This window comes from Liolophura sinensis, chromosome 8, assembly GCF_032854445.1.
Source record: "Liolophura sinensis isolate JHLJ2023 chromosome 8, CUHK_Ljap_v2, whole genome shotgun sequence".
In the NCBI taxonomy this organism is placed as follows: domain Eukaryota; kingdom Metazoa; phylum Mollusca; class Polyplacophora; order Chitonida; family Chitonidae; genus Liolophura; species Liolophura sinensis.
In genome coordinates, this window is record NC_088302.1 from 30,441,904 (window position 1) to 30,455,631 (window position 13,728).

A 13,728-nucleotide genomic window follows, 5' to 3' on the forward strand; every position below is an offset into this window, starting at 1 on the left:
TTATTAAACCAGATGTTTCACTCTCAAGTCAATAGTTATTAAATCCAGCTTCTTTTATGAAAGCAAAATTTGCCAGTATTTGCACACTGGTTATTGACGCTTAGCTCAATAAGTTGAAAAATCTTTCTGTTACAGATGGCAAAAATGAGAAAAAGAGAAAGTTTAAGCCCTTTGAAGCAATGAGAAAGTTTTTCCGAGCTTCCAGGAAACGCTCCAAGTTGAAGGAAGAGGAGAGTGCGAGCATAGTATGTGTGAAGGCCAAATCTACAAGCGCCTTAATGTCCCAGCAGATTGAGGAGGAAGAAGATGATGGAGGGTAAGCCATGCACTTACTTGCACATCCGCACTTGAACAAGATGTCCATGATTTTGAACAACTGAATGTCACTTGAACAATAGACCTTTCTGAGCTGTCAATCAAGAACACGCAATAGACAAATCATGTGCACTTTTGTTTCAACCAGGTCAGCCGTATCTTACATGACGTCACAACTGCTTTCGAAAGAAATGAAAGTGAATAGCAATGCTATCACAAGAAAGGGTGGTGGGACCAGATGTGTCGAATCCATCTGGCACATTTTTACTTGAGAACGACCATTTTGCAAAAGGCAGAAAAAAAAAGACCTTGTTATAGAGTAACAAGTTTTTGATTTCTTGTTTAACACAGTTTGTTTAATGTGAAATAAATATACATAATTTTTGTATTGTTTGTAAACATTCTGTAAAGAATATTACTGTTTCCATATCCATTTTACAATAGAGGTTGCATTTAAAGTTGGATGTTGAGTTGGGTATTAGCTCAATTACTCCAGCATAATTTGAGCCATCAAAATGTGCCGTGTTGAACAGTCTGTGAAAGGCTTTTCAGTGTACAGTACTAGTATACTACCAAACAGTTGAAATAGTCATTTAATCTTGAAACGAAGCTATCGAAAAATTTGCATCATCTCTGCATTACAAAACGTAGGATTGAATATCTTGTGTTTGGTACACATTTTAGACAGAAAATCACATGGATGTTTGCGACTGTGACAGTTGAATTAACGATTCCCTCTCAGACAAGCCTGTAAAAACGTATTCTCCTCTACTATTACGCTGCACTACATGTACCTCTTTACTTTACAATCCGAACTACACAAAAAATAAAACATGGTACAGAAAAGAAATACACCATATGGACCAATTGCATGCATTTTTAGGCATATTATGTTCCCCATTTTATCGCAGGAAGTTCCAATGGTATCATTCTCAGTGGGGAAATAGGGATAAATTGTTTACTATGGTCTGTTTTATACGGCCAAGCATCATTATGTTGGCGTCTATTGGAAAAATTTTTTATATTGTGCCCTCACAGGAGAATTGATTCCAAGTGCTGTCTTATAAAGAACATGTGGTATATTGCAGTTATGTCTCCCCAAGTCTCCCATACCCTTCCTAGGCTTTCAATGATTTCCTTCTTGTATTGAATTATGGCAGATTTATGAAGGTGATGAATGTCTTTCAGTAGTAAGCTTGTGGATGGTGGGCTTTTGATGCCGAGACGTAACCATCTGTCTGCCAGAGAAGTTATTAGACTGTAACAGTGCTGTGTCTGTCTTCTGGGTTGGTTAGAGTTTGTATTAGTGACAAATACTACACATCCATGAAATGCGTGGAGATTGTTCCGTCTGACTGGCTTATTCAGGAAGCTACATGTACAATCAAGGCAATGACATAAGATTTTGCAAGCTCCTTGGGTTGGTACTCAGTTAGCTAAGTGTTTGTGATTCTGGTGTCACGATATTGTAACAGGGTAAGCTGTTGTTAGTATGGCTTAACACTGATACAGCGTGGTAACTATACCAGCATTTGAACCAGTCTCCTTTAATTCATTAATTCAGTGATTCATTGATCACACTACCCTTCCCTTGTCATGGCAGGATGCAATCAAGCATTGTCCTCTTCACACCATTCTGTGGAGTGAGTCATTGATTATCATATAAACCCCTGGCTGTCTCCCCTAGCAGGGTGCACAATGGCTTCTTCGACGAGCCAGACATGATGTAACCCCTGGGTGGACATGCTCCTGCGCTCTGCATTCTGACTGCATGCATGCTGTACTGTTTTATTGACTGTGTTTTTTTTTTTTTTGTTGATGGATTACATCCGAGGAGTTTGGATACAGAACAAAAACCTTGAGCAAATCCTCTTCGAATGCTGCAAATTGTTGATGCAGACATAGCTGTTGGGATCTCGGGAGGATTGCGTGTGTAGAGTCCTTTCATTTTGGTTTTGTTCGGCCTAGAAGACGTTACGACCTGACATACTGACCATCTGCCCTTACCCAGATACAGGACATGTCCTAAGAGGCATATTGCCCTTCCATTTAGCTTGTTGACATTCCATTAGACTCGCACATATTCCAGAAAGGCTGGATTTATGTGGCATAATCTATCCCATTTGCGGGTTTTGGACTGATCCCAGGAGCGGAGCTTCATCCTTTCACGAAACCGCCCAGCGGCTTCCTTTCATAGGTAAAATTGTCTTGATGAATTCTTTCTGGCTTTATCGGCTCTCATCAGATTTCTGTGAACCAAGCTGCTGTTATGTTTTGTATTGCATTAGCAGTTCTTTATCAGGATTTGTATGTGCATATATGTATATATATTTATATATATATATATATATATATATATATATGTAATCCTGTTTATAATGTACATGTAGGGTGGAATAAGGCAATTTGAAAACCTCACACCATCCTCTGGCTTACATTGACAGTATGCTCATCCATATCCAGGCTTATTTTTCTCGTTCTACACGCCTGTATAAAGCTTGTGATCTAAAGCTGGGCTGGTTTTTCACCATAATATGACTGAAATCCTTTGGGATTGGCAAATGAGATCTAATACATGTATTTCCACCTAATCATTCAGTCACAGTGTTAGTAATCCTCATACATATGCCTGCAGGTAAATTCATGCTGGTGATAAGATTATCAGTTAAGTGGCCTGTACTGTAACTCTTCAACATTTTTGCATGTTTGCAAGGTGTTTATTCAAGCATATTTTGAAGGCATTACTCAATGTAGGCAGATTAAATTATAGTTTTTGTGAAGGCCTGAAATTGATACTGCCACCCAATGTGCTTTTTTCTCCAAAATTAAATTAAAAATGTGCATAAATTTGCCCTTTCATACGCAAAAAAGGTGGAGGAATTAGTGTAGTGCTATTATCTTTGACTAATAACCTGTAGAATGGTTGGTGAAATGGCCTGTGGTGATGATATGGCCTGTGGTGATGATATGATATGATAATAGATGTCCATGGTGGTGAAATGGCTTGTGTAGTGATGATATTGCCTGTAGTAATGATATGGCCTGTTGTGATGATGGTGTGGCCTGTTGTCATAATGGTATGCCCTGTTGTGATGATATTGCCTGTTGTGGTGATATTGCCTGTAGTGATGATATGGCCTGTTGTAATGATATGATCTGTAGTGATGATATGATACGATAATAGATGTACATGTAGTATCCATGGTGGTGAAATGGCTTGTGTTGGTAGTGATGATATTGCCTGTTGTGGTGATATATGATATGATATGATAATAGATGTACATGTAGCTTCCATGGCTTGTAATAATGATATAGCATGTTCAGTTATGGTATGGCCTGTTGTGATGATATGGCTTGTAATGATGTTGTGGCCTGTAGTGATTTTGGGTGTGAGTGATGGTATGGGCTGTTGTGATGATATGGCCTGTAGCGATGATATGGCCTGTAGCGATGATATATCGCGTAGTGATGATATGGTCAGTGGAGATGTGATCCATGCTGATGATAAATGTATCAAAGTTGATGACCGGATACAATGTATGTACGATACTTTCTTTGTTTCAGGTTTAAGACGCACAATACTCTGTCTCAAGCAAGGAGCATCTCAGAAGACAGTATTTTCAAACCAGATCCAAAGGATTCCAAAAAAGCTAACATCGAAACTTTCACAAAAGGTGCTAAATCGGTGGAAAATATCAACCAGGTCAGTACTATTGTTTTCGTGGTGGAAGCTGGTCTTTTGTTTTGAAGTTTTTGCTTAATTTTACATTAATTCTTTTTCTTCTTGCCATATGTTCTGTAGCTAAAAACTGTTCTTTCATCTTCTAAGGAAAATTAACCTTGTTGTAAGACTTTTATTTGTAATGTTACCTGATAAGGGCGCAATTGTTTGCCTTTAAATAATTTTTTCTCATGGCCTTTTTGTTCATAGTAATAAGTCGGTGACCGAGCGTTGAGCAACACGTTTTCTCCACTTAACATAGCTATGCGGATTGAGACAAGCCAACTGAAAGCTGTTCACATTATGTAATTTTCGTTAGGCAGTCTCTCCACCATCACCTGCCGACATTTAATTACTTGCACTGCTTTATTAAATGTCATCGTTGCCTGTCAAAAATTCGGATAATTGCAAAATCTTTTTTGTATTGGTGTAATTTTCTGTGTTTTGATGTGTCGCCATTTTAATTATTTATGACCCAGTTGTGAAGTCAAGCTTAGGAAAGGGCACTGAACTTTTACCCAGTGTAAACAATAACTTAAAGGTGAAAGATAATATGGCTGAAAAAAGTTATATCTGTAATTTATAAGACATTATGTATAGTTCCAGAAGTCTTGATAAGATTTCTTTTTCATGGGGACGGAAGGGAAGAAAGTGTCAGCCCATTGTGTGGTATACACAGACTAGATTTCTACTTTTTGTGAAAACTTGGTAAATTGGCAAAGTATTCTCTGTTGTGTAATGAATATAAGCAAGTTCTTTCTTTGAGGAGTCATAATAAATTACATGGCATTTTCATTTAACATACTGATGACTTAACATTCTTCCTTTATATAAATAATGAAGGGTTTTGTCTTCACACACCCCTGCCCCATACACTTTTCCTCTGGTGCTATCAGATGTTATCTGGCAGGAATAAAAGACATGACTGAATGACATTGACTTCACTTTACAGTTTCCGTGATGAGGGTCAACCTGGTGTTACATCCTCAAGGTTAAACCACTGTTGCATCCAGTTGACAGCTTTTTCGCACAATCAATACAATACTCACGACAAATATGTATTTATTACTGTCCTAGTGTTGAATTTGGATCAAAGTGTCTTCCGCTTTGCTGCAAAATATGGCAGTACGTAATCTTCTGCTGATATAAAGAGGCGTGCAGGATTTGTGATAAAAGCAAGCCATTGTTTGTGAGGAAGATTTGTTGATGTTGTTGTTGTTGTCCCGAGTCTTGCTGTTTTATTGACTATGTTAAGATGTTCTCAGTTCAAGGCTAACCATCTTTGAGGTTGGATATGTAGACATGATACTCCAGCATGGCAGCTTGCATCTGTTTGTTCATGACAAAAAATGTGCAGTTACGCCAGAACGCTGACAGGCGACGGTCAATAACACTGTACCTATCACACACCTGTTCTAAAGCCCTAACAAATTTGATCAAAGGCACTGTGCGTTTTGGCATATTAGAGCTATGTTATCTAATCTGGATAGGTTATTTTAAGATTATTGCAATGTACATATGTGCCCTTAGGAGAACAGTGCATTTCATTCAAACTGTGTCTAAAGTCCTGATTTACTGGTTGCATTTGTACAGGATTTAGCGCATCTTGATCTCTTCAGACTGGTAGAGCTGTGAGCTGCTGGCCTGTTCATAAAATATTCTGGATTTGTATGGAAGTTGGAACAGTGTAATAGTAAACAAAATCCAAGCCTCTTATTAAGTCCATAGGTGGGAAGGTCTGCCAGCGACCTGCAGATGGTCATGGGTTTCCCCCGAATCCTGCCCGGTTTCCTCCCATCATAATGCTGGCTGCTGTCGTAGAAGCAAAATATTCAAATACCAAATAAATAAATCTTATTAAGTCTAACCTGCAACCATTTGTGATGCTTTCACATCCAACACAATTAGCTAAAACTGGGAGGTGAAGAAGTGTTGCATAACCAAACCAGTTTATTATGTGATTTGAGGAGAATTGCGTTACCAGTATGAACTCCCTGAAAGAGCCATAAAACCTTATGTGTATGTGCTCAAACAATCACACCTTCATCCTTCTCCACCAATAAAGCACTTTTTTCAGTGGAATTTATGCATACAATTATTATGAAAATGCTGCTAAAATTGGTTTGTTTTTGTAAATATTGTCGGCAGAGGCGGTTGAAAAGGTTGAAGAATTAGGGTAAGCAGACCGTGTGCAGATTAAATCGTCAGTGTTTCATGCGTATTAAAGTTTTTACTTTAAAGTGTATGTTTATGTCTGAATCTAACTGTGGCATTGTTATTCTGTAAACTTCTGTCGTTGTTAAGGGAAAGGTTTTAATTGTGTTACATGCATTTCAGGCCTTATCAGTTCACCCAGGTTGTGTTTAATTTTGCCAAGGCATTTGCTAAAGCCTTATATTAAGACGTTTTAGTCTAAGAAGATTAGCCGTGGATTTGTGTACTTGAGCGGATTGACTCGTGAAAAAGCTGTTTGTTTGAGGTGTTCTGACTGACCTTAACACTGGACAATGTTCACGGTTAACCACTTTCAGGAGAAGGATAATTGTAACGGTGCAAATCCAGTCCACTCTCTCTGGGCTGTCAGAGCTGTCTGGATATACATTTTGCACTGTGTACCATTGTCCTGAGATTTACATTGTCAATGTCCAATAATACCCTGTTTAACTTCTGACCCCAAAGCGTAATTGTGATTACCAGTACCTGATTATCTTATGACAATTTGTGCAAACATGCCAGGGCGTGCAGTAAAGATGGTTATTACATAAACCTGCATGTGCACATGTAGCTAATAACTCGCACGTCATCCAAATGGTGAGCTTAATTTGATCACTGAATTTGATCAGTGCCTTGAATTTAGTTTAAATTTTCTTGAAAGATCCATCAGATTTTTGTTACAGTTGTTACATACAAAATTCATGATACAAAATTTTACTAATATTGCTTAATAGGTGTATTTTTTGTTGATCATTTTTATCTGAAACAATTATATATATGTATATAATAAGTTGTGTTTTCATTGTGATTGTAATTATATATCATAAAGGACTTTATGGGGAGACAACGACTTAATTTAAGAATATATTGTCATATTTCCGTCGTACAGTTGAGCTTAGGGGTAAGTGACTATTGACTCTTTAACGAATCTCACATCATGTATAAATGTGAAAGAAACCTGCAGACTTTATCTCTTTGTACACATATAAGCCTTCTTTATATTCTAAATCATGCTCTTATGTCACCATTTTGACACAACCAGGATGATCATAGCTCTAAATGTACTTTAAGGGGAAAACTGGTAAAGCATTAAGTTTCTTGTACATATGACATCAGCAATGATGTGATAGTCAGGAAATATATCTTCACTGTGCGAAGACATAAATTGAGGCTAGATGAGCCGCCACTTATTTGGGCAAAAGGCAGCCGAGTTAAGGGTAGGATATTTGATGCATTGTATGCTGATAGACAGAATTCCGCAGGCTGTGTGGCATGGTATTGATTACTCAATGGACAGTGTGTCTGGTGTACATGTATATGTTAGGTAGATCTACTGCGGCAGTCAGCTGTGGAAGGCTAGGAATGTCATGTTTGGGTTTTGTTACTGGGTGTACTTCAAGTGTGAAAACAACAACGCCCTTTTGGTTCTGCTGTGGGAAAATGTAATATTCCATCGTTTCCGTGGATATTAAAACAGGTGTGTATTTATGTTTATGGCTAACTAGCTAAAAAGACTGTTATACATGTAGGTCTTAAGATAATTTCATATATAATTATACTCATTATTAAAAGTTTGCACCAGGATATCATACTATCTTCCACAAAAAAAAACAACTGAGGTACATGTACTTTAATAATTCTGATCAAATGGGGAAATTCACCTTTTACATTTCGTATCTCTGTGTTCGCCTTTTGTTACATGTACGTTTGTACTCAGTGCATGGTGACGTTAAATCCCAAACTCACTCGCTCACTCACTCAGTGCATAGAGTCATACAGTGTATAATATGTGTGCAGGGGCCACTTTCACAAAGCTTCGTAAGTCCTACTTCTCGCAACATTTCGGTTAAAGACGTCAAGGTTTAATGTAGCACCATAAGGCATTGTCATGAGAAAAGCTGCGAAAAGTCAAATTACAAAGTCTTGTGAAAGTGGCTCAGCACACTAATGCCCGGCAACTAAAACTTGCTTAAGGGTGATGCAACAACTTTGCCCTAGTTACCTGAGAATTTTTACAATAATCATGTGTCTGGATGTCCATACGATTTGTGATGTGTGCTAAGCTTTCAGTTTGTTTCCAAACCAGTATATATTATAAAAATATAGTTGAAAATGTTCATGACTGTGGGTGGAGACTCATTTCTCTTGATGTCTATCGTGCACTGTATTCTCAGCTCTTTTTTTTTTTTTTCAATGTAATTATTTTTGCGTTTGATATTTATAGAGTGATCTGACGCCTTAATCTCAGCTATAAACAGAAGTCAGGCTAAATCCATGTACCTTTATAAATAATCTGCTCTAAGCTTGAGGAAGCCCTGTAGAGGCATTAGCGGTTCAACACCTTGTTCTGAGTATTAAGACTTGTTTACCCAAACTTTCTCACCGCCCTGCTGTACATAATGTATTGAGTGACCCCTCCCTTGTCTACCCATGTCCTCACCCTGTTAGTGTTATAATATAGTGTATTGACAGCTCGTCAACATGTGACTACACATACTATATATGTATACATATATGTGTGTCGTATGGCCCAGATACTTGTATCACTGACTGCCAAATACTGACACACCCCCCTTTTGTATATAAACATCTGGGTTACATATATACAGGAGGGAGGGGGTGATTCACAAGGTGGACATGGATTTACAAGTGAGTGTGGTCAGTCAAGTGTAAGCAACTATCAAATACTACTGAAGAGTGACCATTTGAACCTCAGTTTGCTTGACTCTTATTGCAACCGATTAATGGTGATACTGCATTTGTTGAAGTGATCTCATCCAGAAGGTGCATGTACAATGGTATTCCATAGGTTTGCTGTTTTTACATGTGTACAAATCTTTATAATATATATATATATATATATATATATATGTAGTTCTAGATTGTATTTAGTGCACATGTTAATCCAACTTCATATCAACTTTAGACCATCACTTCCATGAATTTTGGAAGAAATACAAAATCATGATTTAAGACATTTTTAAATGCACTTTGTTTGCTACATGTATCGATCGTTTGAATGAAAGGAATCAAAAAAAATAGGAAGACATCCACAGAATTTTGTTATTTGCCTATTTTATTGCCCAGATCATCGACTGTATTAAATTAATGCTAAAAAAAAAAACCCAAAAAAACAAAACAGTCAATCATAATTAACATGTTTTTTTTGGAAACATGTCCCATTTCGTCAGCATGAACAAGTGATATTTGTGCATCCTACACGTACTGCAGCTGTTATGTAGTCATGTTCAGGTTGTAAATATTGATGGTTTTATGCGGCAGACTTTCAACATACGCTATATGCTGTTTGTATGCTGTTGTGTGACTGTACTTATGAGTCCCATCACGCCACGATGAATGTAATGTGGTAATTGTGTGTTTGTATATGTCATGCCAGAGAATGCTGTGTTTCGCCTAATGTTTAGGGAGTCCTCAACGAGACACATTTTGCTTGATGCTGATTGATCCACCATATAGGACCACTTTAAAGTTTTTTTGGCAGAATTTGATTTAATGTCTTAACAGTGTTGCCATCAAATGTATCATTTTAAGGTCTTCGGGTGATTCTAAAAAGTGCATTTTTACATATTGAACTTCAGGCAAAATACACTCTGTGTTCCACTAAAGTGTGAAAATACAGGATACAATAGAGAAATTATTGGATGCATCATATAACATGTCTTCAGTATTTATTTTGTTGGATATTTTGACAAATTGTATCATTAATTCTTACGTTTTATGGTTTACGAAGTGGCGTTAAATTGTTACAATGTATGATGCAAACAGGGAATTTTTGTATGTCCAATTCTGATGAGAAATTTTAAGGTTTTAAATTTCATATTTTAAGTTACCTGCAACACAGAAAATGTGTTGTCACATCATATGCTATATGTTGATTTTGAACAACAACAGCTTTGAGTTTGAAGAGATTGTGATGACACTCAGGAAAGGCATTGGTAATTCTAATCATTCCAAAACAAATTACTGCACATCAGCTTAAGTTAAGCATTTTTCAGGTGACACGTTTTTCTTGATTATGATTGATTCCTCTACATAATAGGGTAACTTAAAGAGTTTTTTGTGAAGTTTGATTAAATTTCTTATCCAAAAAATATAAATGGTGGCATCAAATTTATCATTTTACGGCTTTTTATGTGTCCCACATACCAAACTTTAGTTGAAATAAGGAAGTTGGGTGTTCTTTCTTGTGGGTTTAACATTGTATTGAAAATTAGTTCTGTGTCTTATTTTGCCGAAGTGGCATTAAGCCATAATCATGCGTTCATTCATTCATTCATTCACAGTTTTTTTTTAACCACATCCTGGTGGTGTCACCTTGTACCAGACCAATCAGAGCTGTGATATTTACTGTGCTGCCTCACTGTAATAACATGTCAAGTATATTAATCAGAAGATCCTTTGTGCATTATGAAAGATTTGAAATGCTGATTCAGGAGAAACTTCCTGGATGTACATGTTTTGTTATAGTTGTGTCAATGGTATGTTATGCTAAGTGGACAAAAGACACATGTATGAGTAATAAGACCTTCAGATACAACATATGAAAAGACATGGGTCATCTGTGGCGATGTTAATTGCCATCTTGAGCAGTCTTTTTGGTGATAGGCAACTAAGCCCTCGGCTACTTGTAGTTACGACTACATGTCTGTGGTGTCACCAAAACCTGATAACAGTCGTACATTGTTTACAATTACTGGCATGTGTTTACTAATAGACTCAGATAGATTCCTCAATAGAATAAAACATATCTAAGCATAACATCTAGCCATTGTAGTAACCATTATTAAGACCTTATACTACCATGGCGAACATTGCTTTGCCAGATGATAATGGTGTCTGTCTTCTTTCCTACAGAAAGCTGGTAACTGTGAGTTATTTTTAATCTCGTAATTATTTACTGGCGGGTGGGATTGTGGTATAGCATTGTCTTTCTGATTATATGTCAGTTGTGATGTTTACGGTGCACCATGAGCACTACATTTATGGGACGGTTTCACTTAGAGTCGTAAGATTCACGTTTTGTCTCAGCCTCCAGAGCAGAAACTTACAGAAAACGAGTGGCGTCACTTTAGAATAATGGCTTACTTGTATTTCTGCCCATGTTGTCTGATGTGTTGGATATTTTTTCAAAATTTATTTTAGAATTTCAAATCTGAGCTTGCCACTAAACTCAAGAAGAGACAGTCTTTCCATTCTGATGATGATGGTCTTCCAAAGAGCCCTGTGTCCTCCTTCACCACTGCTGATGTTATTATGGGTGGCCTTAAGGTAATCAGCCACAACCTGCATGTCTGTGTGCTTTATTTGTGTCGTACAGGTGATAATGCATGTGGCAGTAATTGTGTTCTGTGTCCAGGTAAAGCTATCCCTCCATCAGTGTTCTCTGGTGTGTGAGCTTAACACCCTTACCTGTTGTACAGGTGATAGTGCATGCTGTAGTCATTGTGTTCTATGTCCAGGTAAAGCTATCCCTCCATCAGTGTTCTCTGGTGTGTGAGCTTAACACCCTTACATGTTGTACAGGTGATAATGCATGTGGCAGTAATTGTGTTCTATGTCCAGGTAAAGTTATCCCTACATCATTGTTCTCTGGTGTGTGAGCTTAACACCCTTACATGTTGTACAGGTGATAATGCAAGCTTTAGTCATTGTGTTCTATGTCCAGGTAAAGCTATCCCTACATCATTGTTCTCTGGTGTGTGAGCTTAACACCCTTACATGTTGTACAGGTGATAATGCATGTGGCAGTAATTGTGTTCTATGTCCAGGTAAAGTTATCCCTACATCATTGTTCTCTGGTGTGTGAGCTTAACACCCTTACATGTTGTACAGGTGATAATGCAAGCTTTAGTCATTGTGTTCTATGTCCAGGTAAAGCTATCCCTACATCATTGTTCTCTGGTGTGTGAGCTTAACACCCTTACATGTTGTACAGGTGATAATGCATGTTGTAGTCATTGTGTCCTATGTCCAGGTAAAGCTATCCCTACATTAGTGTTCGCTGGTGTGTGAGCTTAACACCCTTACATGTTGTACAGGTGATAATGCATGTGGCAGTCATTGTGCTCCACATCCAGGTAAAGCTATCTCTGTGTTCTCTGGTCTGTGAGCTAATAACTCTCCTGTACAGGTGATGCGTGGTGTAATTTCATGTTTTTGTGCTTACAAACTAATCCCTTGGCTTCTGTTTTGAGCACTTGTTCCTGAATCAACCTGAAGTCATTTTTATGTTTATCAGTATACATGTACTTCTTTTAGTGACTTTGTTCCCATAATAGACTACATGTATGTATATTTTATTGAAATATAAAGAGCAAGCTATTCATCGAAATGTGCTTTGAGTTTTATCAGTTGTGGCAGCTCGTTGTGTGATCTCTCAAGCATGATATGGTTGTGTGTGTGTGTTTTGTTTTTTTTTTAGCATTTTGCATATGTGAAACATTACATACTTATGGAGGATTATTTTAAGAGCAGCTTCCTTGGAACAGTCAATGAGGTTTTGTAATTTTCAGATCCAAAATCATTAAATTAGAGTTTTTTAAGCTTATTAGGTACATCTATAATTGGAACTGTTAGAGCAGGCTTTGAGTACAAGAGTAGGTTATGAGCTTGGCTGAACACAGAAGATACATGTAAACATCACAGGTAGGAATGATCATGGGAATTCAGCTAAATAATGAAACACCATTGCACAGTTTGATGCTGAAAGAGACGCGTGTAGTAGAGTGGTTTTTTAAGAGTATCCAATTGGATGTATCGTTTAGGGGTAACGGTTAGAACGGAACCGTCTGCTGTTGTGGCATGAAATGTACATCAGCAGAACAAAGGCAGTGGCAAATGGAAGCCTGCCGTGCAGTAAGCCATCACAATCGTGCGCTAGAGAGCTATCATGTTAAGAACCCTGGGGTGAAGAGAAATGAACATCAATTTCCTTGTGAGGTTAGGGAAACACCATATTATATGTGTTTGTAACTGAGATGGTGGTGTTTATATTTTTCCTCTGTGGGTTGATTGACGTTGTTCTATTTTTGTACAAAATGCAATTGAATTTGTTTGTACGTTTCCCCTTAGAGTTGATTGATGTTGCATTTAAAAACTAAGATAAATTCAAGAAATCGGTTTGTGTTTTTCACAATGTTCTGGGAAAATGGGTTTCAGTTTTACCATTGAAAATGCCATTTTCTAATCCTTGTCTGCAGTGAAATCTCTTGGGTTTTTTTTTTCTTTTTGTAAATTTGCGATTTTGGAGAAGACCTCTTTTGTCTGCTTCCATCAGTAGACTACTCCTGTTTTCTTTGAAGTGAGAGGTTGTGATTGTAAAGGGCTGTGTTATCTGTCGTTAGCTATCTGAGCTCGTTATTAAGCCTCCACAATGACCAGTAATCAACCCCCTACTGGACTGTGGTTTTCTGTAGGGACAACCTGATGGTATTATCAGAGGGACTGAAGCCCTACAC

General features: G+C 37.6%; 1 protein-coding gene across 4 annotated transcripts in view; it reads left to right on the forward strand.

Annotated features, from left to right (window-relative positions):
• Window positions 1-13,728, forward strand: part of LOC135474006 (nucleolar protein dao-5-like) — a 73,022-nt gene that overhangs the window by 42,495 nt on the left and 16,799 nt on the right. For 3 of the 4 annotated variants that reach the window (XM_064753982.1, XM_064753984.1, XM_064753983.1), the window contains exons 3-5: window positions 136-316; window positions 3,880-4,018; window positions 11,414-11,539. In XM_064753982.1, the coding sequence (XP_064610052.1) occupies window positions 136-316; window positions 3,880-4,018; window positions 11,414-11,539 (446 nt within the window). The remainder of the gene's footprint in view (window positions 1-135; window positions 317-3,879; window positions 4,019-11,413; window positions 11,540-13,728) is intronic. The other variant, XM_064753985.1, reaches the window with a different exon arrangement.